Source organism: Corvus hawaiiensis, chromosome 6 (assembly GCF_020740725.1).
Source record: "Corvus hawaiiensis isolate bCorHaw1 chromosome 6, bCorHaw1.pri.cur, whole genome shotgun sequence".
NCBI lineage: Eukaryota > Metazoa > Chordata > Aves > Passeriformes > Corvidae > Corvus > Corvus hawaiiensis.
The window spans coordinates 12,466,307-12,493,231 of record NC_063218.1 but is presented as its reverse complement, the minus strand read 5'-3'; the positions used below and the strand labels follow the sequence as shown (position 1 = coordinate 12,493,231).

The window sequence follows — 26,925 nt, the reverse complement described above, 5'->3', positions numbered from 1 at the left end:
TGTCCAGCCAAGTACCTGCCCGCCTGCGGTCTGGGCGGAATCAATAGAAAATTGCCGGTCCAACCCCACCACCGAAACACGCGCGGCGAGCGCGCGGTGCCGCCGTCCGGGCGCGGACAGCCCTCGGGGCGGCCGCTCCCCGCGCTCCCGGTGCCGCGGGCGGAGCGGGGCGGCGGGGCCGGCCGAGCCCGGGCGCAGCCGGGCGGGGCAGCGCCCACCTCTCCGGCGGTGCCCCAGCAGCGCCATGCGGGGCCCGCGGGCGGCCCTGGCGCTGCTGCTGGCGGCGGCGTTGGCCCCGCGCTCGGCGCGGCCGCACCCGCAGTGCCTGGACTTCAAGCCGCCGTTCCGGCCGCCGCGGGGCCTCGCCTTCTGCCGCCGCTACGCCGAGTTCGGCTGCTGCGACCCGCGCCGCGACCGCGCCCTGCTCCAGCGCTTCTACCGCCTCAGCGCCGGCCTCGACGAGCGCACCTACGCCGCCTGCGCCGGGCACCTGCAGGACCTGCTCTGCCAGGTTAGACCCTCGGGACTCCCGGAGCTCCTACTGCACAGGGGGCATCCCGCCGCGCGGGGTTCAGCCACGTGGGGGCCTGCCAATGCGCAGGGGGCATCAGGGGTATTCAGCCCCTGCACGGAGCTCTGGTGTAGGCATGGATGCTTCTGCCCCATCGAGGTGCTTTGGCCCACGTGTGTGTGCGTCTACTCATGCGGGGCTACATCAAGCCCAGGTATGGATGGCTCGGCCCAGACATGGGTGCACTGATCCCATGGGTGCATTGATCCTGTGCACTTGTCCAGGCACAGGGACTTTGGACACTCCAGGGGAGTGTAAGCCATGACGTTAATTCCCAAGCCCAGACTGGAGTACCCACCCACATCAGGTGGCATCAGCCATGGCATTAGTGCCTGGGCACATCAGCCCACACATGGGTGCATCAGGAATAGCGCAGCAGCCTAGGCGTGTGTTCCCAGGCACTGGAAGGAGTGACTGTCCATCATCAAGTATCCCAGTGGACTTTTGTCCATTTGCAGTTGTCTAAAAGAGGAACAAGGATGTTGCTCTTCATTAGTTTAGGAGCAGCAGTCTCTGAGATAGGTATGTGGACAGTTACAGCTTGCAGACTTTCCTCACCCTCCTGGGGTTAGGACACCAGACCTGGTGAAGACATCCACAGGGGACCTGTCTGCACAAATCATGCTGCTTGTTATGACAAGTGATGGGGTCAGGTGGGGTTTTTTTGTATTGGATTACAGCACTTTGAGATACTTTTAGCATGTGCCAGGTGCTAACAGTGCTGGTGATGGATGCACAGTAATGCCTGTGGATGTGGCATAGGAACCTCTGTGGTGGCCATCCTGCACAGGGGGGAATTTCTACTCAGGGTTGATATTCTGTGGCCAGATATGATAACAGGATGATCACAGTCTGCACAGAACAAAGTGTCTGACCCTATCATCAGTGGAGGCCTCGCATGTCTGAGAATGCCCCTGAGACACAGCAGTGGCAGCTCAGCACTGTGCAAGTGTAAACCTTAAATTAATTCAGACAATGGAGTCTTGTCTGCTGTGCTCAGATGGCTTTTCAGAAATGCTACTCCTAACATTTTGCCAGTACCTCTTGGGTTCCCTAAAGTGTGAAGAGAAAGAAAACACTTTACCACACCAGGTTCTAGAGAATTGACTTCTATTTCATCTCACGTTGCACTGGAAGCAAAAACCATTTGAATATATTTCTGAAACAAGCAGTGTCTAAGAGTCCATTTGCTGATAGGAAACCAGTTAGCAGTGTGTGCTAAGCACTCCTGCTTCTGGAAGAGATAAATAAGTCTCCTGTGTTTGTCAGAAAGCCGACCATTGAAAATGTCTTCAGAAACAGAGAAATATTTCAATGTGGGAGTCAATGATTCACTGAAATGTTCTGATGAGCTCAGTGCATCATCAGCCCAGATGTGGCTACAAACCACCACCTCTGGCTGCACAAGCATGTAAGGGATGTTCAGTCATTGCAAACACTCTAGAACATTCTGCTTCTATTCATTCATTGTATATACAATTTATATCCTAGACCTGAATTAATAAGTGTGTTTCTGTGACTTATTCAGCGTGCTTCTGTCTCTTTCTGCTCACAATTCATGGTTTCTCTCAAATGTGATCAAATTATTTTGACAAGTGTCTCAGCTTGTACTTGTGGATTCCTGCATTTTCTTGAGTTCTTAGAATAGTAGAATAGTTTGATTTGGAAAGGACCTAGTCAAACCTCCCCTGCAATGAGCAGGGACAGCTTCAACCAGATCAGGTTGCTCAGAACCCTGTCCAACCTGTCCTTGAATGTTTCCAGGGATGGGGCATCTATCACCTCTCTTGGCAACCTGTTACTGTATTTCACCACCCTCATTGTAATTATACCTAATCTATATTGACCCTCCTTCAGATTAAAGCCATTACCTCTTGTTCTATTGCTACACTGCCTTGTAAAAAGTCCTTCTCCAGTTCTCTTGTAGCTCCTTTAGATACTGGAAGGTGCCATAAGGTTACCTTGGAGCCTTCTCTTCTCCACCAAACTGCAAGTGAACAGATGCCTCACTCTGCTTCTTGGGAAACAGCTTGCTTAAAGGCTTGAGTTTCCAGATGGAGGTGGACATGGAACGTTAGGGATAATATGGAAGTTAAACACTTTTTGGAGGAGTCCTGTTGCTTCCTCCAGGCTGATAGCAGCAGTAAATAAGACATTGTTTGATATGGGTGTTCCATCAGATTCAGACTGTTGTAATTCCTCAGATAAGGAGCTGCCACTGAATTCCTGGAACAAATAGGATGCATTTGGCTAGCCTGTCTTAATGTAACTTGTTTTGTTTTCTGATGAGTTATTTTCGTAGTACAAACTAGTTCCAGCCCTACTGAAGTAACTGATCATCTGCCCATTAGTTTCCTCGGTCTTCGGATCACAACATAGTTTAAAATTAATGAACAGACAGCATCATTTGGAAATGAGAATTTAGATCTAATATTGATCCTGGGCTCTGACTAAGGGTAGAGTTTCTTGGTATTTTGAGTTACGTGAACAGGACAGGAAGATGTGAAGGCTAAAGGACCACAACATTTGCTTCAAAAGCAGAGAAATTCAGCATAAGGCATGAGGCTCCATCTCTTATGGAATAAAATTTGGAAAATATTTCACATGTGTCTTGAAAATACCCTAGGACATGCTGGGGTACTTTCAGGCTAGTGACAGATCTCTGAATATCACTGCCAGTGTAATGCTGCTGTAATTAGCAGTATGCCACCAGGAATGTGGCAGGGAGGGAGGAAGTTGCCCACAGCTTCTATTCAGACACACCCGAGGCTGTGGTGAACAGCCTGCAAAGACAAAGAGACAGGGAAACCATATCTCCGGGCTATTTTTAATTCTGATGCTGAAGCCAGGGCATTGCTTTATACTGCATAAGATCACTGCTTGCTTTGAAAGAGGCTTTCAGAGAATGAGATACACCTGAGTACTCAAGTGAGGGGCCTCCTCTCTCTGAATGGGAAACCTCCATAGGCAACAACAGATTCAGCTCCCACTCAGCCTTCCCATCAAATTCCCGTTCTGTCTCATTTCAGTTTGTTTTCTAAGGCAAATTTTTCAATCATTACAAGTGAATTGACAAATGCTCTGTCTCTTTCTGTCCCTGGCACACCTCATGTAAGCAAGCGAGTGTGTTACCCAATCTGCCTGTGTAATTTCAGTGTTTTGTGTCACAAGCAATCTTCTTTTTACCACATTAATTGCTGCTCATTTGAAGGCATAATAACCTTCATTTTGCAATGAATGGCTTGACATTCCAGGAGGAAGGCTTATTGTGCACTAATGATCTGTTATATGGCCTCTCAGTTCATTATGGTATGTAATAGAAAATAAAATAAAAATTAAATATTGTGTGTGCTTATCAGCCAATTTAAACAGTTCGGAATCTCAGATGTTATATCTTTTCAGCTATTGACTAGTGTTGTAATCTGCATTAAGAAATAGCTCCCTATAGATCTAGAAACAGCTCCCTATTTTTTTTTTTTTTTTTAATTAAGCTGGTTTTGCTTAGTAAAAAAATGAAGAAATGCCAGCTAGGAATTTTAAAATACAGAATTTATTTAAGTAGTGGTTTCTCTTCTGACCTTTCTTGCATTAGTTATTTATCAAAATACAACTTTGAAAATAACTGAGCCTCCACAGAGACATGTTGTGTTATTTGAGGAGCACTTTTGAGGTGCTCATTGAGAAGATGCATTATAACTGGAAAATATTGTGTTTGTTACAAGGAAAAACCCTTGCAAAGCAGAACTGAGTCACTGTGGTCAGTTTGTAACTTAGAGTTTTACTGGATTTCAGCTTTTTCATAAGGAAAATGTGTCTGTAGGCGTTCTCATAGTGAAGAATTCAATGAGATGTGTGAACTTGATCCAGTCCTTAGGCAGATTTCAAGGCTGCACTTTCCATAAACAAGGGTTGAGCTGCAGCTGCTGCCAGTGGGCCTTGCCTGGATTATGGCCATTTTGTGCTCACTGTCTGAAATCCTGCAACCTCAGCATCCCTCAGCATCCCTTGCAGAACTTGGTGACTCCTGTCAGGATTATGAGATGTCTTTCCCCACTCCTGGCTGGGGATATAAATGTCTGTAGGCAAAGGTCCACCAGCAAAGGCAACTGGACACAAGCAAGGATGGTGTCCTCCCCTCCTCCTCCATTTTCTCATCCCACTCCTTCCAAGCTGTAAATCACACCCATGTTTGAGGTGCATGTTTGGATTATCAAATGATGAGGTATGAATGCCCCAGGCTTTGGCCCTGATGGCCTTCCCCATTCTCTTGTCAGTGTGGAGATGCAGGGCCTGAATCTTCTCAGCTAACTCTTTGATTTCACTTCTGTTCTGTGATGGATCTTACTATTTCATAGATAAAGTCAGAGCATCCAAGGAAGAAAAGTCTCTTTTTTCTCAGTACAGTCTACTAGGGTGATGTAGCAACATAGGCATCATTGCAGGTTTTTTTGAAAAGTTCTGTTGTTAGAATAAATGCGTAACAGCTTGAGGAAGTCAGCTTTCACCAGGAATATTGAAGATAATTTCCATGAGTGCTGAGACAAACCCCCTTTCTCAGATCTTTCCCTCTGTTAATATAACTTCAGAATAAACCACAACATATCTTTTAATTAAGATGGAGTATCTCCAATTAGTATCACTGCTCAGCTGTTTCAAGTCTGGTCCAAGAAATGACTTGAAGCTTTTTCTCCCTCCCTCTAGGAATGTTCTCCATATGCAGCTCACTTGTATGATGCTGAAGATCCCTCCACCCCCGTGCGGACGATACCAGGACTATGCCAAGACTATTGCATGCAAGTGTGGCAAAACTGCCACTCCATTTTTCGCTCTCTCTCTGCAGACCCGGAGTTAATTGCACTGGAAAACAACATGGCAAAGTTCTGCCGCTACCTGTCCCTGGAGGACACCGACTACTGCTTCCCACACCTGCTGGCCAACCAGAACCTGAACCAGAACCTGGGGCTGGTCACCGCTGACGCCGAGGGCTGTCTCCAGCTCTGCCTCATGGAGGTCGCCAACGGGCTGCGCAATCCCGTTGCGATGGTGCACGCCAACGATGGCACCCACAGGTTCTTCATCGCAGAGCAGGTTGGCCTGGTGTGGACCTACCTCCCCGATGGATCCAGGCTCGAAAAGCCTTTTCTGAACATCAGCGAGGCTGTGCTTACCTCACCCTGGGAAGGAGATGAGAGAGGGTTTCTGTGTATTGTCTTCCATCCTAAATTCAAATTTAATGGTAAAGTGTACGTCTACTATTCAGTTGAAGTTCGTTATGAAGAGAGAATCCGAATCAGTGAGTTCAGAATTTCTCCTAGTGACATGAATGCCTTGGACCATGGTTCTGAAAGGTATTGTACACGTTTCTCTGACAAACGAATTTAAGATCTTAGAGGGCAACTTGTGCATTTTTAAGGACTATTAATGAATGAGACTTATTTAGCTTAATGTTTTTGCATGCCGGATTGGTAGCATGTTAGTCCACGTCTAGGGCGTTGAGGTACAGAATGTGTGTGTCCTCCATGGATGGAGTGCAAGTGTTCAGGGATAAAACACCTATAGCTCTCAGTTCTGGCATGTCAGAGGATTTAACTAAACATGGATTAAACATTATTTATACTTAGTATTTTGGGGGGTTTTTTGGGTGGGGCTTGAAGGTTTGTTTGTTTGCTTTGTACTTTTACGATTACCCTTTAAAATAGACTTCTGCAAAGCATGAGTGAAAATCATTTCAAAGCCAAAGGTTTCCAAAATTAGTATAAACAAACTAAGTGATACCAGACCAAAGATGGATTTGGTCCCATATTTTCTCATCTGAACAACAACTCAGCCCTGTGATATTACAAATTTAATATCAAATTAAATAAAAAGCAAGTCACTGTGTTATTACTGAGTGCATTTTAATTGGAAGTGTCACTTGTTTGAGTCTGGCCTTGCAGTTGTTCCACACTAATGCACAGATGATGAGGGACTTGTTTGTGGGGTCAGTTTATAGATTTACAACCTGTTGCAGAACTATATTATAGAACCATCGTTTTGAGAGACCCTTGAATATTACTAATGCTAAGATTTTTGCTTCCTTATTTGGATTTTATTAGGGGCTTTCCAAATACCCAGCTGTGGATGATTCTAGCTCAAAAATGCATGTAGCCTAATGATAGATAGGGGATACTGGTTTGTAAAGCAATTACAGCAATCCAGTGTAAGCAGCACTGTAGATGACAGGTAAGGGGAGTTACAACCTGGCACTCAGGAAAGTGAATCAGAAACCTGCAGATATCGACAGCCCATGAGTTGTCTTGTTTAAGAATCCTCAGGCTCTATGTTTGTAACAATTTCTTTGCTTATTTAGCTTATGGTTAGTACGGCAAAAGCTTAAGAAAACAAAATTGTGGTCCTATTGTGCTTGTGTAGGCACAGGTCCCACTGACTTCATCCTGAGCTGCTGCCCAAGAGGGAGCTCAGGCTGACATGTGGTGTGCACTGTCTCGGCACAAAGGCGTGTGTCTGTTTATCCTCAGATGTTTGCTCAGTGCATTTTGGTTTTTTCCATCTTCATTGGGAGGCTGAGGAAGATTCACCTTTGTGTCCACACAGAATCGTCTCTCACTCCTTCTGCCAGATGGAGCCTGTGCACTCTTGCACAGTTACCTTATCACAGAGGTGCTGACATTTAACAGGCGGTGACAATCACTCCATAGTCAGGTTCCTTCCCACAACTCACAATAGCTATCAACATTTCAGAAGGGAAAAAAAACTGTCTAAAAATGAGGTGATGTAAGTAAATATTATAATTTGCTTTCATAGCTATTAAGATGCACTGCCAGCATGAAATCCGGACTTTTTTAGAAGCTGGAGTAAAATGAACAATCTTCAGTTGTTATACCTGGGAACCTCCCCTGCATATATTTGTGGCTTTACCATTCTATAAAATTATACTTTATATATTTCACACTTTCTTGCTATGAAAGGGATTCCAGGTGCATAAAGTAAAAAACTAAAATAGAGATCTTGGGGTTTAAATTAAGGTAAATTTTGTTGGTACTGCTTTGAATAACCTTTGTCAAAATGTCAGTTTGTTGGTGGGGCTGCTTTTAACTGCTCTTTAAACTCATAAGGTCTTGGGTGTGTAATTATATTTTAAGGATTCTTCTCTCTTTAAGAATTTAACTATTCCTTAATGTTTGAAAAGTTTTATGTTCTCCTTGAAAGCTCCTGTCAGGATTGTGCCAAAAGCTGTACAGATGCACAGATGGACTGGAGTCTTTTCTCTTACAGTTTCCAATTGGTTATAAGCTCAGATACCTTTTCTTTAATAAAATATAAATAAAAATTAAAAAGGAGTTTAACAAGGAGGAAGAAAGAATCAGAGGAAAAGTTGAAGTAATTAAAAATATATTTTGTCATGTAATTTCCCAGACTTTCCATATTACACAATTTGGTGTTTCTGTAATCTGGAAAATATGTTGAAACTATTTAAGGTTAGAAAATCAGCAAAGCCCAAGAAAAATTCAGTAACATGGATATGGAGGAATTTGTGTCAAAACCAATCTGTAGCTGCTTCCATCTGTCAAGAACAGCATTGGCATGACATTGCTCTGCCCTTTGCTTAGTGCTTGTGCAGTAGGTAATTGCTTTCCTCCCTGTTTTCTCATAGGATAATCCTTGAAATAGAAGAACCTGCTTCCAACCATAATGGAGGGGAGCTGCTCTTTGGAGAGGATGAGTATCTCTATATCTTTACTGGAGATGGAGGCATGGCTGGGGATCCTTTTGGCACCTTTGGAAATGCTCAGAACAAGTAAGAGTGGATCCATCCCTATGGCAGCTCCAGGCTCCCAGCATGTGTCTGCAGGGCAGCAGGGTGTGGGAAATCAATGCCAGCTACATGAAGGCTGGCATTGTTCGGGGGCAAATGCAATTATCTTGAAATGATTGTTTTTTCAGAGGTATTCAAAGACTTCTCTTTTCTGAAACATAAAGAATGAAACCCTAGACTTTCCAAACCCCCCATCTCTGATTTTTTACCAAGGTCTAGTCTTATTTCATTCTCTTTTTCTCTTTCATTTCTTCTCCCAATGCAGATCAGCCCTGCTGGGCAAAGTGCTGCGGATCGATGTGAACAACAACGACCGCGGGCCCCTGTACCGAATCCCTCCTGACAACCCTTTCATCAGCGACCCTACGGCTCGCCCTGAAGTCTACGCCTACGGAGTGAGGAACATGTGGCGCTGCTCTTTTGATAGGGGGGACCCTCAAACCAAGGAAGGGAAAGGGCGGCTCTTCTGTGGAGATGTGGGGCAGAATAAATACGAAGAAGTCGACATCGTCGAGAAAGGGAAAAATTACGGCTGGAGGGCGAGGGAAGGGTTCAGCTGTTACGATAAAAAACTTTGCACCAATTCTTCATTGGGTAAAGAGATGGGCTCTCATTTTTAATTCCTGCCTTCAAAGCCTAGCTGCTTGGTGGGAAACACACCTTTTTGGGATGTAAACCTCTACTGTCTCGGTCTAGAAGGGAACTGGCTTGGCATAAGTACTGAAAGTACAAATGTTACCGTTTCTGAGTTAGGAGGAAAGTGAAACATGCTAGCTGTTGTTTTTCTAGGTGATCGGTGTTGTTAGTGAAATTATTTGGTGATTCTGGGGTTTAGAGGGACAATTTAATCTCTGCCACATAAAATAAGCTTTCGTGCAGGAGCAAGAAAAATTTGGAGGAATTGTAGTTTTCTCTGTAACTCACAAGTTTTGTCCTTATTTTAAAAAAAGAGAGAAAAACATCAACTGATCAACCCTTCTGCACGCTGCCTGCTTTGAGGCAATTGAATGTCCAGTGTATTTTTGTTTCTTTTAACTATGCCAAAAAGGAAAACCTCATTTTATTTTCATGTCTTTGAACTGTTCAAAATGGGATTGAGAATATTTGCTGGCTGGCTAAATTCCAGTGCACAGGTGAAGTCAGAACATACTGAATTGCAAGGGCTGATGTGGACCATGTCTTGTGCTGGAACCTCTTCCCAGAGATCAAGGGGGGCAGTGGAGTGGGCTGGCACTGATTTGCATTAGCTGAGATTCTGATTCTTTTCTCTGTGCTGTGTGTTGTTGTTTAATTTTCTTCCTATTATTAACTCAGTTTAAATTCCTTCCTTTTATTAACTTAGCTATAAGTACAATGAGAGTGATTAAGTATTTTTTTTTAAAAATGTCAAGAGCAGGGAACAGATTTTTTGCACTCCCTTTGCTGAAGCAGTTGTTCAGAGAGCTCATTTAATGCTCTCCTGTGTGACAGTACCCGCATGAACATTCATGGCAGACACTTTACTGAGGTCTCCAGGGATTCAGAGCAATTTTTGATGACTTTAGAGACCCTTTTGTTAGAACAGTGAAATGTCACAGCCCCTTTATAATGATAAGCACAGCTGAAGTGTAGAAAACACCTGCTTTAGATGAAATTCCCCTGGTGCAAATTCCTCACTGGCAGAGCTGCTGGGTTTGCTACTTGCAGCATCTGCTACATGGGCAGGGAGAAAGGCTGCGAAGATGAGGAGAAGAGGGTACCACGAGGTACCTGTAAGCCAGGAGTTTCAAAAGAAAGGGGAGGAAGCACCTAATGGAGGCCCTCAAAATCAGGACAGCTCTTTCCGATTTACATCTGTCTTACGTTTTAACTTATATTTCATAATGAATATGCCAGTACTACATCATTCATGCCTGTGCCATCCCATAAATATTTGATGGCCCTTTCAAGTTGCTTCTCCATCTCAGAGGAACAGAAGCTATTTGTGCTGACATCTGACATATCTTTTCATCAGTGCCTGTAGTCTGGAGTTACCCATCTCTTTTTTTCCTTTTACTACCTAAACAAAGCTGCATTTCCTGCATGGGTGCAGTGGCTCTGGTGGTAACTGTGAATTCATAGCTAAACCAGATAAGCTCTGTAGAAATGTGCCAGAAGTGGCACTAACAGAGATGGACTGTAGTGGGAGGAGAAGGGCTCAGGAGAGTGCTGAGGTGTCTTGGTGGGGGGCAGGGCAATCAAATGTGGTTCTGAAAAGGTGAAAATCAAAATAAATACAACTCCATCTGCACTTCATTTAAATAGAAGATGCTCCAGTGAACCTGGTTGTACTCTGCCAGTCTCAGAACAATCTAGATAAAGAGCTACTCTGCAGCATGTGCAAAACAAGTCACAGATCTTTTCTGCCCTACAGATGATGTGCTTCCAATTTATGCATATCCACACAAAATGGGGAAATCTGTTACAGGAGGCTATGTCTATCGAGGTTGTGAGTCTCCAAACCTGAATGGCCTGTACATATTTGGTGATTTTATGAGTGGGTAAGTAAACACTTAGGACACTCACTAAGTTGTACCCCCAGCCAAAATCCCCCAAAAAATAGCCTGATAGCCCTTCAGCCCTCCCCTCTAGCTTTTTCATGTGCTTGTGTTGCCCTTGAAAGACAAGGGGTTGCAGGGTGTATAGTACATTTGGGTTAATATTAACAATCCTTCACTTTTCAGAGAAGCTGCAGTTCCTATTGCAGCTAGGATGGGTAGGAAGCATTAACTGTCCTTTCAGATGTCCGTGCTAATATTCATAAATCTTCTTGGTGGGGTTGTGGAAGTGCTCTTTTGCCTTGCAGACGGCTGATGTCTTTGAAGGAGGATCATGCTACTGGAGAGTGGCAGTACAGTGAAATCTGCATGGGAACAGGACAAACGTGCATGTTCCCTGGGCTTATCAATAACTATTACCAATACATCATCTCCTTCGCTGAGGATGAAGCAGGTAATCTTCTAACTTTATGTCACACTGAATGACATGTTTGTGATATCTCTTCAGATGAAAACACCAGAGAAGAGATCAGAGAGGTCTCCTGGGAGGCAGCGGGTAGTGGGGAGGCAGTGCATGAGTCTGTCAGTCTTTAAAATGCCAGTGAGTGAGATTCCCAGCATTTCCCAAATATCAACCCAAAGTTACAATGCTAATTTTGAGGTCTGTGTGCCATGCAGTGCCTGCAGTGGGAATTGGAGTCAGTTCCCTTGGGACTGAGTCTGGTGTGCTGGACGTGCTGCTGCCCTCACACCTCTCTGGAGAACAGGGAGAAGAGGGGGCCAAGTAGAACAAAACAAAGCTTAGAAAAGAAACCTCATTCTTCACAGTGCTGTGCCGTGGAGAATGCAGGCCCTGAGAGCCTGAGAAGCTGATGCCCAAGGGAGAGCAAGTCTATATTCTTGTCTAGTCAAGAAGGCCGTGGGCATTATTAATGGGTACAGGGAAGCAGATGTCATGAACAGCAATTATGTATCTGCTCACCCTGGGCTGGGATATTTGTACCTGTCAAGGTGAAGCAGAACGAAAGCCTATGTTATGTCTTGAGTGAGGCGTCAGCAAAAGGCTGCTTAAGTCCATACTTTATTAGTGCCAGCTGGGATTTTGCCTTGTAGAGGACTGAAGGATACAGTCTCAGTGGGGCTTTGCTGTGTTTTCATGACTGGAGACATTTTGCTTTCTAGAAGGTACCTGCTGTGATCTGAAGAGGAGGAAATCAAGAGTCCTGGGGTGAAAGCTGGTGGTATTTCCTGTTATTTGTACATGGGTGTTGCAGAACGTGCAGCCCGTGCAGCCCCTGGTTGGGGGCGGGGAGAGGATGAGCCCCACAATGTTCAGCACCATCACTAAGGAGCTTCATGTGCAACCCAGCAATGCAGGAGTTGTGCTCTGTCCTGTTCCAGGGACTTCCTGGCCCATGGTCACAAGCACCTGCTTCCAGAATGCCCCAGCTTTTAAACATCTGTTTTTTCCTGCAGATTATGTCAAGTTTGGATGTTGCGCAAATCATATAAATGCAAATTTTATCACATAAATGCAAATCCTCCAAGTTAAGTATTAGCTTGAAAGGTTGACTTTTTTTTTGGAGTTAAATTCCATTTTCTTTAATGGCTAATATTCATGGAATTTAGAGCTATTTCACAGTGCTGTAGTGAGAAGGATATCTTACCCTAAAATCAAATAACTTAGTTCAAATCAGCTTTATACTAAGTGCAATATCAAGCTGTTGATTGCAACCCTTGCTCATGCTCATGAGGATGATCTCCCTCATCCTGTGCTTGTCAACAGTCTGGCGGTGGTGAAAGCAGGGGTGAAACACTGCCACTTTTTTTCCCTGCACTGTGCTTTGCATGAGTATGAGAGCTGAGTGGAGATTTGGGCTGGAGTTTCTTTCCAGAGGTAGTTAATTGCCTTGTGTTTGCTTTTTAGTAATGGAAAGAAATCTTTTGATAACATTGTAGTGAGGTTGCTTTATCTGCAGTGAACAGTCTTCTCTTGCACCTTTTTCTGTGCTGGGAATCTCATTTTTTACAAGTTTGCCATGCAGTTTATTTTAACAAGGTTTTGTTCACAGAAGAATTTAAGTTTTGGCATTGTTTCTCTCATGAATGTTAATCTACCTGGTGCAGTGGATGTGTGTATGTGGTGGGGAGAGCTCTATTTCTGGTTCATTGCACAGCCATTATAAAGCCATCAGCCCCATCCCTGGCCAGCAGAACATGTCAGAGACACCCCAGGCACTGTATCTGTGCGTCACATGTGTGTAGCCTGTGTGCTTCATGGCCTGAGCACCCACACTCCTGCCTGATAACTTCCAGGAGAGAGGGGCAGGGTGTAAAGCACACATCACCACAAAACGCAGTGCCAGGTGTTTCCCATTCCCATTTGGACCAAGGCTGTCTCTGGCCTGTTGTTAATGAAGCTCACCAGAAGAAGGAAGAAACCAACCAGGGGTAGCCAAAGGTTTCTGCCCTGAGATTATCCGGAGGAGCTCAGCCCAGGGCAGCACAGGAGAGCAAGTAGGAGGAGAGAAGGTCAGCCCCAACTGCCATGAGCTGCCCATTCCTTTGCTCACTTTAACCTCTCCATTCCTTCCCCTCTTCCCCTTGGATTACCCATAGGACACCCAAAAATATCTGCCTAAGCAAGTCCATATTGCCTTTTTTTCTATTTTCTTTTTTTTTTTAATATTGCAAACTTTTTTTTCTCTCTGATCCTTTTTGTTGCACCACACAAGCACTTGAGCTGTCAAAAGAGAAGAGTGTCAGGACTATTTATCCCAGTCTCCCCTGCACAACAGGAGAAGGATAGAAATTCAGTTAAAAGAAAAGAAGTCAAATAAATGGTGATGGACATTGTGTGTCTGAAGGTCAAGCCCTGTACTTGTGACCTCATAGAGCTGTGACGAATCAATGCCTTTTGTGTGAGATACGTCTCATTTTGTAGGTGTGCTAGAGAAAGCAAAAGCAAAATCTTGTTCTCCTGTAATTCACCCCAAAGGAGTGCTTCATCCAAATGAGCAGAAGACAGTGAACTTTCTTAATTTCCTTTCATTTCATTTCATTTCATTTCAGTAATTCAGGGTTTGAGTGTCTTACATTAGAGAAGTCAAAGAGCACAGATTATAATGAGATGACAAGTAAAGTCTGGGCAGGTGAACCTGCAGTGGAAGTTTGTCCAAATAGTACTTCATGATGATTTGTAAAAGCTCCCACTCACTAAGAGTATTATATGCCAATGGACTGCCGATGAGCTCTCAGACCTGTGATGCAGAGTTAGCACCTTTGTGCTGCACAGGACAGGAGCTCCATGGACAGTTTTCATGGCTGTGCCTGGTTTTTTTCCCAGGGGAATTGTACTTCCTGTCTACTGGTGTACCAAGTGCCACAGCTTCCCATGGAGTGGTGTACAAAGTGGTGGACACGTCCAGGTATGAGATGTCCTTGCTGCAAATACCTGGTGATGGTGCTGTGAGTCCTGGCATGGATGGTGTGGATGTGATGATGTGGATGTGATGAGTGATCTTGGCTGACTAATTAACTCTTCTCCCATGCTGGGCCCTTCCGGGGAGGTTGATTGAGAAACATCTGGAGCAACTAATTGTAGGTCTGCTTTGCTCTTGCAGTCATGGGGACCTACACTGCCTGGTGCCAAATTTTTATGGGGCCTGTTGGTGTTATGTGGGTTGGGAGATTTCCTGATTGCTAAAGGTGTATTTTATGGGTGGAATGTCTTTCTTGGGCAAAGTTTCTCTAGATTCCTGTCCAAAAGGAGGCAGTTTTTCTCAAGCTGTTTATTCTCAATTCCTCTCCACCCCTTTTTTAATCTCCCAGAAGAGCCCTGTACCCAGCCCACTGCTGCCAAAGCTGGACCAGTGTGACCTGCAATGCTTTCTAGGGCAAACCAGACATGAATATCAAAAAGTACATGCTTTTTAGTGCTTCAAAGAGGCATATGGATTGGACAAGAAAATTGGACCATCGTTACACCTCCTGGATTCCATGTGCCTGTATCTGAGACTGGGCAAGGCAGGGAATAGCTGAGTTTTATGGGAAGACTTACAGCTGTTTTTTCCATCTTCCTGTTTTTTAAGTGTTACTATTATTGGCTAAACACCAAGCTACTTTCAGCCAGAAATGGAGAGTGAGATTTTTGTAGCTTTTTTTTTTTTTTTTTAATGGATTAAATTTACAGCTTTATCTATCTGGGCATTTTGAACCAAACCACTTGTCTAGTTTTATGTTGAAACCAGCCCCCAAAGTTAAAGAGCCCCCGGATCTATCATGTGTTTCCTCCAACTCTCCTCTGTCAGGAGCATTTTCCATTATCTAATGCAATGGAAGAGTTCCTGTAAACTATGTATTAAGAAGCTGGTATTACATAATGTTTTCAAAAATAAAGAAAGCAGAAGTCAAACACAAGTCGTAAGTTTAAGTTTAAAAAGAAGTTTTGTTCATGTTCAGAGTACAAAAAATTCATTGGAAAATTCATAAAAGTAGGGAACATAATTTTTGTAGATAGTTGACAGAGAAGCTGTCTGCCTTCCACAGAAATGCAAACAATCCCATTACACAGGAGTTATACCCTCCAAATGCAAACATCATGCATTTTGAACCAATTTGAAAACCTCTGAAGAAGTCTGAGTATTAACAGGACAGCTGTCATAGGAAAAAGTGGTGATGAACCAGATGTGGCTTGCCAGAAGTGAGATACACCTCCATGGCAAACAAATGCGTGTCAAAATAATGCTCCATACCAGGAGAGAGCCTCTGGAGGAGACACTTGGAGTTCTTTTCTGAAACTAATGCTTTTTTGGCATGACATTTGTTTGGGCTTTCTGTATGAATAATAGTGTGTTATTTTGCTTCCGTGAAAACAGTCTGAAATCTTGCATACACATGACCTTTGCGTCAGATGTTCAACGTATACTGTCTAGTTTTGTAATTTTTATTTTCAGTTTGATTAATCTCTTTCTGTAGTGCTTGAACCTGCTAATGTTTTATTTCCTTAATGGCTTCAATAGTGGCAACTGAAAACACAGCCAGAGTACTCCACTGCCTTGCAAATTTTTGGACTTTCATCAATGGCGATCTGTGATTGTTTAGTTATGTTTTCTACTGTAAGAGATTAGTTGCATCGTTTAAACAGACTTTTTTTTTTTTCCCCAATAAGCATTATGTTCTTAGAAAAGCAATGGGAAGCAAAGTGTTGCAATGCCAGAGGAAAGGAATTAATTGTGCAGCATATGTGTCTCTTTTTTTTCAAGGAGAGCACCACCAGGAAAATGCCGAGTTGAGCCATCGCCAGTGAAAGTCAAAAGCAAGCGCATCCCATTTGTGCCAAAGGAGAGTGAGTGTAACTCTTGCTGTTGATTATTGGTTCATGTTAGCTGGCAGTAGATACAAACTCCAGACTTGCACTGTGTGTCCACATGTGTGGAGACCACCCACAACTTCACTCTTCAGGGTATCTTCAAAATTAAATCTTACCAGCTGTTTCGGATCTGAAGATCCAAATAAGTTCAAATAAGTCATAAAGAATTTCCCCTTTCCTGGCCATGTGAAATTTGCTTTGTAGTTTCTGACCCTGTTCATTTTCCCTTTTTCATGCTACATTTGTACACATTTCATTACCACCAACTTGGCTTCCCTGTAACTGTTCCTGTCCAGAGACCTTGTGCTCAATGGTGCTTTTCAGTGACAAGTGATTTTTTGCAGTAGCTTCAGGTAGTGGGGAGGATATGATGGGTAAAGGGTTGGGAGGTAGCTCATTGAGCAAGATGAGGGCTGAGTCATTGTGAGTTGAAAGTAAGAAAATATGGGAAGAGAAAATGTTCCCAAAAGAATCAGTGATCACGCACTGAGGTGAACTTTTGGCTTACTCAAACCCTCCAGGGCTTTTTGATTGCTTCATGCTGCATGAAGTATTGGACTGCTAAAGCTGGAGTAGTCAGTGGTGGAGCTGAATCTGCAGCAAGCCAAGTACTACTTATGTGAGGTGCAAAAACCTAAACACGATATTAGGATCTCAAAAGTAGACTGGGCACTCTCACCATTCTTTTCTCCGGTGCATTTAATTTACTCATGTAAGTACCTGGGCAGTACTCTAACAAATTCCCTTCCAACTCAGCATAGTCCCTGAACTTTGTCACAAAGCTAATGGTACTGCAGGAACCCTAAAGTCAGGATACTTTTATTTAATTTTTAATTACATTAATCACGTTACACTGCATTTGAGTCACTAACAGTTCCTACAGCCTTGGCTTCAGGGAATAATGAGGGCACTCTGCACCTTGCAACATTGAGTCTTTAAGGTGGAACAAGCTCAAAGGCTAATTATTGACTGCTGACATGCCTGAGCACTCAGCACATCTTCAGAGATGTTCTCCTTTTCTAGCTGCACAGGCTGTTTCCAAATATTAGTAACTTGGTTCATGTTCAACCATTTTTGTGTTTCTGCTTATGCATTATTCTCCATGCAAGTCCAAAGTTCAGATTTTTAATCTATACTTATAATTAAATCTTTCGGGCTTGTTTACAGGGTAGTTTTCATCATAAATTAAAACTTAGAAATGGTGAGAGAGATTCTACCAAGTGTCTCAAGAACTACATTCACTTTTTGGTGAAAAATAAACAGGACCATTTTGATTCAGAAGCACACAAACATGGAAGTGTAGCTGTAAATATTTATTGTTTTAGTTAGTATTTAGTCTGAATGGAGCAGAATCACCAGGGCATGTGCCTTGTATTAACTATGAGTACATTTTTTGGAAGTGTATTTAATAAATAATTTAACAAAGAGTATTATATAATGACAACTTGATCCAGTGAGGTGAAAAGCACTCCCAGGTGACCATTAGCTTTCAAACAGTCCTACACAGTATTCTATGAGTTCCGGGGGTTTTAAGTACTTTGCCAGATCAGGCTTCATCAAATGAGCTGTGCACAGGTAAGGCCTTCAAATCTGTTTCTTGCCGTGAGAACCTCAGCTTCCAAAGAGAGGAAGTATTTTCATGTCATGAATACAATTCCTATTCAAAGAGTGTTATTTGGAAAAACATGGAGCGCTGCAAGGGTTTGTCTTTTTGGGGGCAATAGATACTAAGCACAAATAAGACAGTGATATTTTTCCTCCTCTCTGTACTACAAAGCAAATGATGAAGGAGAGTAGATAAATCTGGGATATAATTCAAAAAGTCATGATGTCTTTACAAATGTCTGTGACACTGTCCCAGCTCTGTTGAATGTTATTCCATGAAATTCTGAATTGCTTCCTTCTGGCAAACTAAAACTTATTTTTAGGCTAAAAATAAAGCACATGTGAATAAGCAAGTCCAGTAAGGCCTGGAAACTGTGACAGCAAAGAATTTTCATCTCTTCAGAGTTCAAGGCTCTTTTATTTTTTTCTTTTTTTTTCATAAGGAAGAACAAACCCAACCTCAAATCCTGTTTTATGTGTTGTCCTGGCAACTCCGTTCCTCTTGCGCATTCCAGTTGCCAGAGAGAATTGATTTTGAATGTTCCTGATTTCAGCTCCTCTGAATAAAGCATCTGGCCCAGTGGGGAGGCCACGCTCTCCTCTGGTAATGATCCAATTCTTAGTAATGAAGAGAAGAGCAGAAATAGTGCCTGTCTGTAAAACGCTTCCGGCAGCTCTTCACCATATCCTGGTGAAGAGCTCCTCTCCTGACTTTGAAACTCCAGCACCTACCCTTTAAGGGCCAGGCTGATGTTTGCCAGTGAACCACTCGGAGCTTCCTTTTTGGGAGAGGCTCACGAGTTGGCATTCAGCCCTGCAGTCCTCTCTACTGACTAACAGCAGCCCACATTTTTCACTGAGGAAATACTGGGTCACTAAGTGTTGTTGCTTCTCAACAGGGTCAAGTAGGCAAATTCCACGAAGTTAGTTAAATAAGTCAAAAATCAGCACTGGTTTTGTACAGTTGTCTTCAAGCATTGCCCGGAGAGTGACAGACTCATGGTTTTCTGGCTTTTCCCCCAACAGAGTTTATTATGAAAACACCAACACCAAATCCCCGGCTGACGACCACGACCGAGGCCCCGTGGGGAGGCGTCCCAGACCCCAAAACCCCCCGCACGCCGGCAGGGGACCGAGTCAGGACGCCCAGGCCCGGGAAGGGCGGAGAGCAGAGGGGGCAGCGCAGGAGGAAGAAGCCGCCCGTCGATGGCTCCGTGCGGCTGATGCGGCAGGGCCGGCGGGGCCGCGGCCGGGGCAGGGTGGAGATTTTCATCGACGGCGAGTGGGGCACGGTGTGCGACGATGGCTGGAGCTTGCCCGCCGCCGCCGTGGTGTGCCGCCAGCTCGGCTTCCCCTACGCGGTGCGGGCCACCAAGAAGGCAGAATTTGGGGCAGGGACCTCGCTCCGCATTCTCCTGGATGATGTGCAGTGCTCCGGGCAGGAGAGGACGCTGCTGGAGTGCTCCCATGCCGATGTCGGCACGCACAACTGCTCGCACGAGGAGGATGCTGGTGTGGAGTGCAGCCGGGAGGAGGTGACAGACTGGTGACAGAAGAGCTGGGGAAGGCAGCTGAGGGACTCGGAGTACATCCCTTTCTTGTCCAACCCTCTAAACCAGCTGCAGTATTGAGGAGGGTGTGTCCTGCCTTGAGGATGCTGCATCTGTTTAAAGTAATCTTATGTTTTCTTCATGTCGTCCTCATGCATCTGCCTCAGAGGGAAAAAAAAAAAAAAAAGTAAAATGAAGCACTGAAATGAGGATGTTGTGGACAGGGACTGCATTTCTAAGTGGTTTTTTGTAGGAACATCAGCCAAACATCAGCCTTTATAGATCAGAAAAGAGATGCATCCTGTTGCCCTTTCCCATTTCAAAATACAGCATTCCTCAGCTGTGTTTCACAATGTTTTGCCAAAAAAAAAAAAAAAAAAAATCCCAAATGACCATGTTTCCCTCTTATGGAAGCATTTGCATTGTTTGCCTTGCTTTGCCACCTGCAGCTGTGAGCTGAGGTTTCTAAGAATGTGCCTTTCTAAATCTGTGCCTTTCTTTGAAAATTACCAAAGTATAAACTTTTTAAACTTTCCACCCGCCAGTTTAAAGGAAAATTATTTTTCTGTAATGTTTTTTATTGGTATAAACCTATTGGTCATCAAGGATAAGCAAAATCAGATAATTTAGAAGAAATCACAGCGTACTGCATGGAAAGTATTTCTGCAATTTACATTAGCCTAAGTGGAAAGAAAATCTGACCCTTTTTACATGAAAAGAATTGAAAATCTGTCCCTTTTTAAGTGAACAGGATCATTATCCAGTTTAACTCTGAACATACTTTGTGCGTCCACTTTCCCAAACTTTATGAAGGCACATGTTTTTTCATTCAGTTTTTCACAGGTGTGAATGACTAGATAAGAGGTAATGCACTGGGGCAATAATCCTGTAATATTTACCCCTTTTTAGAGGATATTAAAAAAAAAAAGCAAACAAAAGCAACCCTATTTTGTCTGAAATGTGTTTTTCACCTGAGTGGTGATTAGAGACATGTGTTCTCTTATGAAAGCATTTTGCCTGGTTATTTGTTTTGCCTGGTGTAATCAGGATAGGTTTTGTCTTGCTGCTCACACAAGAGCATGAGAAAGACAAAAACACTCCCAAAAAACTCAAATGTAAAATGACCAGTGTGTCCAGAAAAGTTCACAAACAAAACCTTGTATCTAAAACTCTTACTGTGGATATTTATTTTAATTCCCCAATTTCAAGTAGACAATATCTTATTACGCCTAAAACATGTATAGGGTAAATAACTTGTTTTAAATATTTTTCCTGAACTTTCTGATAAATTCTCATTAAATTCTTTTTGATGATGAAGAACACCTTCAATATACAAAAGCAGATGATCCAAAAAAAGTATTTCCCCCTACTTCTTATGAAGTATAAAGGGGGAACAGATGTATAAAGTGCCTTCTGAGAAGTACTACTCTCATTTCATTTGAAAACCTACAAATGCCATCAGGCACCAGACTATTATTAGGCCTTTCCCACTGCAGTGAAATTGCAAACTCCTTTGTTTCAAGTGCAGAGATTCACTTCAGGCGCATCAAAACGTTCAGGGAACAGGAGAGTCCTTTGTAAATTCTTCTGTTAAAAGAGTTGGAACCTATTGAGCTGGTGGGACTAGAGGACTGGAAGGAAAAGGAAGGTGGAGACACGAACTTTCTTTCTCCAAATTCCTCTTCCGCTTCTTTTGGCTCCTTAGCCAAATTTCAGCTAACTCTGTCTGGGAGATTTTAAGGGTAATCTTGGTCATAGTTATACTTCAAAACTTCTGGGTAGAAAAAAAGACCTGCACAATAAAAGTTATCCTAAAGGAATTGAGGTGATCCCGGGATGTCTGCCATAGGAATTTCACCATCATTTTCCTAAGTATTAAGTACTCTTTTTCTAATTTAACTATAAGTTACCTGCTTTAGTCCATTTGAACCTCCTGAGAACAAGCAGAGGCCACATACACCTTGGATATTGCTGGTGGCGATTGCCACCATCCCTGGCTGGCAGGCAGGGTGACACACAGGCTCTGGTGGCAGCCGGAGCACAGGGAAACCAGCCCCCAGGGAGCAGCTGCGGGTGAGAGAGCTGTGCCTGGCTGTGCTGGCAGCGAGCACAGAGCCCTGCACCCCCCGGGTTTGCTGGTGAGGAGTTTGCTGATGCTGGTACGTGGGTGCTGCCAGCTCCACAGGGAAATATTTATCAGCAGAGGAAGAGACAAGGCTTGTAAGTAAGGGGTTGTTTTCCTCTTATCCTTTCTCCTAGCCTACACTGAGTGGGGAAGGCATTCAAATAGGATCGAGCCAGCTCAGCACAAGTGGCTGTGTGTGCCTGTCTGTGCCTGCCAGCTCAGTGCTCTGCTATGATGCTGGAAAGGTATTTCTGACCATTGTGGTCCTGCCAAGCTTAAAAAATGTCTGTTCTAAATCCTGGTATCTGTCAGTCTCGTTCACTGGTATTTAAATTATGAGCCTGTACTATTTAAAGCACACAAGTACACATGCATTTAAATACCTTCTATCTCATCTGTTGTTTAATAGGATTCTTATTGATATCATTTTTATATAGCAGGATGTGACACCAATCAAGCGTTAGATAAACTAATAAACCCTGCTGCTACACTTGAACATGACAGTATACTTCCTGGATGCTAATTCAGGATAAATCTTAAAATAGCCCACAGTGCAACCAGTCTTCTGCATGTATTATGTGGCAGTCCCAAATTTTTGTCTAGTAGCAGTATGGTTTATTGCCTTCTCTCCTGATTCAACTCTGTGACTGAGACTGGAGCACCTGCATTGTTCCTTACATATCTTTCCTTTCCTTAAGTTAGCACAGCTGCATCACATAGAGGACCCAGCATATCTCTAAGGGAACAGTGTAAACTCAGCCTTTCCATGTCTTTTTCTCTACCTCCAAGGCAGAGTAGCTCTGCCCAGAGCTCAGGATTTTTTGCTTACGTCCTTGTGGTGCCCAGCAGCCAGACTGAGCACTGCCATACTGTGTTGCAGTCTGTGGTATAGACATTATCTTCATTTGGACTTACCATGCTCTTTCTAAGAAATCTAATAGATAAATCTTCCCAACATTTCTAGGAATAATCTTTAGAGCTTGCTGCCCAAGCAGTGGAGGGATAGTGAAATAGGTGGGGTGTTGTATCAGGGGTTCTCACTCAAATGCTGGCAAAACCCTCCTGGGTGCTGAGCCCTGGATGGAGCACACCATGAGGATGTCCTCCATGTCACGGCAATTTGGGCTGTGTCAGACTGCGGGGTATGAACAGCATGAAGTTCGTGTATCACATCAGTAAGCACAGAGGTCTGTAACCAAATTGTACTGAAGGCATGACTCAAGCTCAGAAAGCTCAGCAGTGTCACTGTGGGGGGCACTGGCACTGGGAGCAAAGATGAGCCTGGGGCCCCAGCCTCACATGCCATCATCGTGTTTCTCCGGCCTCTATCTCCTTTATTAACCTCTCCCCCACCTCTCACCAGATAGATCTTTGTGTTGGACTTTATGATGGCCAAGGGAGAACAGCAGCTCAGGTACTCCTGCCCTGCCCCAGGGCCCAAAGCCACCAAAACCCTCCCAGGGATGTCCCGAGCTCAGCCTGCCTCTTCTTCCATGTGTTAGCATTGATATGGCTGTGGGGGGGACAGTCCCCAGAACTAATCAGTCCCTCTGTAGGAGAGCTGAACCTGTCGCTGTTTGGGTGTGGTCAACATAGAAATTCAGAAGCTCAGAGGAGAAAAACAGTCACAACATATCAAAATCCAAGTCTGCCTTCCTCTCGGAAACATGCCAATAGTCCTCTCTAAAAGGTCAGCATGGCCCCCTTAGATACTTTCAGACAGAAACACACATTTTTCTGTATGAAAAGAGATGTAAGCATCTTCTGATAACTACTAACTGCATTCCAAATTTAAGCTTTAAGAAATCATAGTTTTGTCCTCTGTAAACAAACAAGACATGGAACCCGTTTGATGTGTTCAGATCATACCTTGCTGCCTCGTATGCGACTTTCCCAAGGTTCTCATGTCTGGGGCACAGGTGTAGCTATAGAGCTGCCTCGAGCAATGTTTCAACGTTGTCAGAAAAGCAGCTATGATGGAAATGTCAATCATTCCTGTACAATAATGTGGTAAATAGGGATGCTGTTTGTTAAAAACAGCAAAAAAAAAAAAAAAAAGAAAGAAAAAAAGAAAAAAAAAGAAAGTCTGTAGTGTTCAGTCAGTTGTACAAGTATTACACCAAGTAGTTTGTTCCTCAGGGGCATTAGCTGTTGGCAATCACTAAACCCTTAGACTGTTTTTGTTATTTTTAACAGCTTGTCAATTGCCTGTCCACTCCACGCTGGAAAATTTTATTGACTGAGAATGATCAGGACCTCAGTATATACGGGCTGGGGGACAACTGACTCAGGGTGAAAATCACTGCAAAGGTCTGTACTTGGCAATGTTGGGTAAGTAACATCTAACCCCCTACAGATTTTGTTTTGCAGAGTTTGACTCCTGTATTCAGTGTAATCTGTGGCAAAACAACTGGGTTTAGATCAGCTCTTTTATTATTATTAACTTTTAATGAGCGTTTTCCTGTGCACATCTGCCATGGTAAATTCTGGGTGATCAGGACGCCCAGCCCTCTGGCTATTCGTGTGCTGCTGAAGGCATTTTCCAGCACAAGAGCTGCCTATGCTGTTTCTTCTCCTTGCTGTCCTCACTTACAGCTTAAACAATGCTGCACCTTCAGAGAGAAAACAGAGTATGTTTTCAAACCTAAATAGCCACGAAAAGCCAAGCATAAGAGAGCGGGACTTTCGGACCAACCCTGTGTCTCACCAACTTTTCAAATTCACCTTGGGACTTCACTGGTTAACAGTTCCCAGTTCTCTGCTCTTCTGATCGGCTCCCAAATCTCTCTTGCTCCTCGTATTTGCGGGAATGTGCAGGTTGGCAGAGTGTCCGCGCGGTGGCAGTTCGGTCCCCGGCAGCACGGGGACACGCGGGGAAGCTCAGCCCAGCCTTGCTCCTTCCTCCCAGAGCAGCGCGCAGCTGCCGGGCAGATCATAAACACGAGAGTTCCTTGGGGTCATGTCCTTCACTCAAGGGTATAGAAACACGTTAGAATACAAACAAAGGGCTGTATTAAAGTTTGTTGGATCACAAACAAAAGTTTTTATAAGAGCTCATCTTTAAAGCATGAAAAATAAGATAATTTCTGCAGTGTACCCAGGCTGAATACTTGGGGGAGTTATCAGCTGATAATTATAATTGCCTGAGAAGGTTAATTTTGAGAGCTTACCTGATCTACTCGGGGTTCAGAACTGTATCACATAGCCTGTCTTTCCCATCAAAATGTATAAAATACCAAATATTATATCACCTCCCGGTGAGCTGCTCACAAACAAGATACAAGCAGGAATTTTTCACAGGAATTATTCTGAGACTGATTCCAAAAGAAAGAACAACTTACAGATAGTTACAATCTATTCTTGAAGTATGCTGAAAAAACATTGATGAAACTCAGAAAATCAATGTTTCATCAGGAAGGTCATTGAATGTCTTTAAAGACGTGGCTTCATCAGCCAGCTTTAGTTTTTAAACATCAGCTAGCTTTAGTTTTTAAACTTTGTCTGAGTGATGCTATTCTTGCTATCAGCTGTATCTTTCCTAGTGATGGATATTCATACCATGGTAGCATTATATGTACTGCCTGACCAGTGGGAAGGAATGGTGGCTTTTTTCTGAAAACAAGCAATTTTAAAACCACAGCCATAACGGGAAAAAAAAAAAAAAGTAGTTTCAATTAAGATAAACAAAAACAATAGTTAGATAATAATGATGGTCTTCTAGAATATGTATTCAAAACAGAGGGGGAAATAATTAAAGGTTGTTAGGCAATTATTTTAAACCAAAGGAGGAACTACCAGGTCGAGAAAAATCAATGTAACATTGAATGAAAATTCACATTGAATGTAACAGAACAGCAAATAATATTTTAAAAAATACCACCAGCTTTTGCTCCATTGTGTTCCATTGTAACAGCTGGAGACTCTGGTTTCCAGTATTTTGTACCATTTAACTGTTATTAAGAGACACTATTTCTCTGAGGTCGTTGTGTGGTGTCACTACCAAACCCTTCTGCTATGTGATGTGAAGCCAGAAGAGCAATGCTGGCCTCCAGGCATGTTCCCTGGAGCTCTGCAGCAGCTCTGCCCACCTGCAGGCTGGAGATGAAGTGGTCAGGTGTATTTGTTCCCAAAGGACAATTCAAGTGGTTTTTCCCTCCCCTCTGCTGAGCATGGTGGCCAGCCAAAAGAAAAAGCTCAGGAACTCCTGATGGGTTTTGAGAGCTTCCACGGTTTTCTGATGAGTTTCTGGTCCTTCTGCCTCTCCAGGGCCTCCTGGGCTGTTGTGACCCAGACATGGGCAGGCTTCAGCCATGCCTACCGGGAGAGGTGCTGGTTCCTGGGGACTTCAAAAGAAGATTCCTGTCACCCTCTAAGGTCTGTGATACCAAATCTTTCTTCAGCCTAGATCACACTATACAGCCAGTGCAATTCCTTTAATCTGCTCTGGTTTTCCAGCATTTTGTGATCTGTGTTTCCATGACAGGTTTAGTTGAAGGTGACCAGTAGATGTTAGCCACTAAGTTGCTCTGAGGGATACATGGGCACACAACCACACAGGAGAACAGCATAAATAACACATAAAATTTAAGTGCTCCTTAAATTCCCCATCACCATTGACTCCCCTCTTCCTCTGTCACTAACTGTCCATTGAAAATTACTTAAGTTTTGAAACAAAAATTAAATCTCTCACCTTACATCAGCATGTGCTGTGGTTGCTTTGATAGTCTTTCCCTGCTCTCTCTGATCTGCTAGTCTCAAACACCAGCATAAATGACCTAAGAAAACCAAGGAAAACCTGCAGATTGTGGCCTTCTAGCACAGTCAGTTTCCACCTGGAAACTGTAGCAAGCTGACTCTTGGAGGTGCCTGGCAGATGATTGATCCATCAGATGGACAAAAACAGGGGGTTCCACGACTTACATCTACTCCCTCCTTCTGCAGAGAGGCGTGGCCAAATGGGAGCTGCTGGGAGAGAGGTGCAGGGAAAATACACCCCATTGGAAATGGGATGAAAACTCCTGCAGTGTCTTCTATGGTGCTGCCAAACAAGGTAGAGACCCAGAAGTGGAAAATACACGTGATAAAATTCCAGGTAGCTTGGTATGCTACCTCCAGATGGTTGAGCAAAGCTTGTGCAGAGAAGGAGTGTGTGATGGGGTTGTCCTGTGAAAGTCTGATTGGCAGTGCTTGCTGTCCCTTGGGCATAGTGGGGCTGCAGGGATCCTGCTTCTGCTTCTCCTGCTGCACTCAGAGCTGTGGGAATGGTGGAGAGGAGCGTCAGCCACCCTGCATGAAAGATAGGCGACCTTCAAAGGGACGGTGTGGGCACAACCTGCTGCAGCATTGGTAGAGGGAGCTAGCAAATCTCTGA

At 43.9% G+C, this 26,925-nt stretch overlaps 1 protein-coding gene and 1 long non-coding RNA gene across 2 annotated transcripts; one reads left to right on the top strand and one right to left on the bottom strand.

Moving 5' to 3' along the window:
• Positions 1–244: 244 nt before the first annotated feature.
• Positions 245–21,249, top strand: HHIPL1 (HHIP like 1). Its single transcript, XM_048306429.1, has 9 exons — positions 245–511; positions 5,273–5,919; positions 8,226–8,369; positions 8,653–8,981; positions 10,780–10,906; positions 11,212–11,357; positions 14,250–14,331; positions 16,168–16,250; positions 18,906–21,249. Exons 1-9 carry the CDS (start codon positions 245–247, stop codon positions 19,427–19,429), a joined length of 2,349 nt encoding a protein of 782 aa, XP_048162386.1. The 3' UTR covers positions 19,430–21,249.
• On the bottom strand, positions 19,509–25,830 carry LOC125327185. The gene is made up of 3 exons (XR_007204146.1): positions 24,279–25,830; positions 23,424–23,577; positions 19,509–19,587 (listed from the first exon to the last, which is right to left on the bottom strand). It is a non-coding gene; the product is annotated as an uncharacterized LOC125327185 (long non-coding RNA).
• Positions 25,831–26,925: the final 1,095 nt, after the last annotated feature.

Excerpts from the sequence above, each read along its gene's own strand:
- HHIPL1 (XM_048306429.1), top strand. The coding sequence starts at position 245 with ATGCGGGGCCCGCGGGCGGCCCTGGCGCTGCTGCTGGCGGCGGCGTTG. Across the intron at positions 8,982-10,779 it reads TTGCACCAATTCTTCATTGG|ATGATGTGCTTCCAATTTAT; the intron begins GTAAAGAGATGG and ends TCTGCCCTACAG. Across the intron at positions 16,251-18,905 it reads CCCATTTGTGCCAAAGGAGA|AGTTTATTATGAAAACACCA; the intron begins GTGAGTGTAACT and ends TTCCCCCAACAG.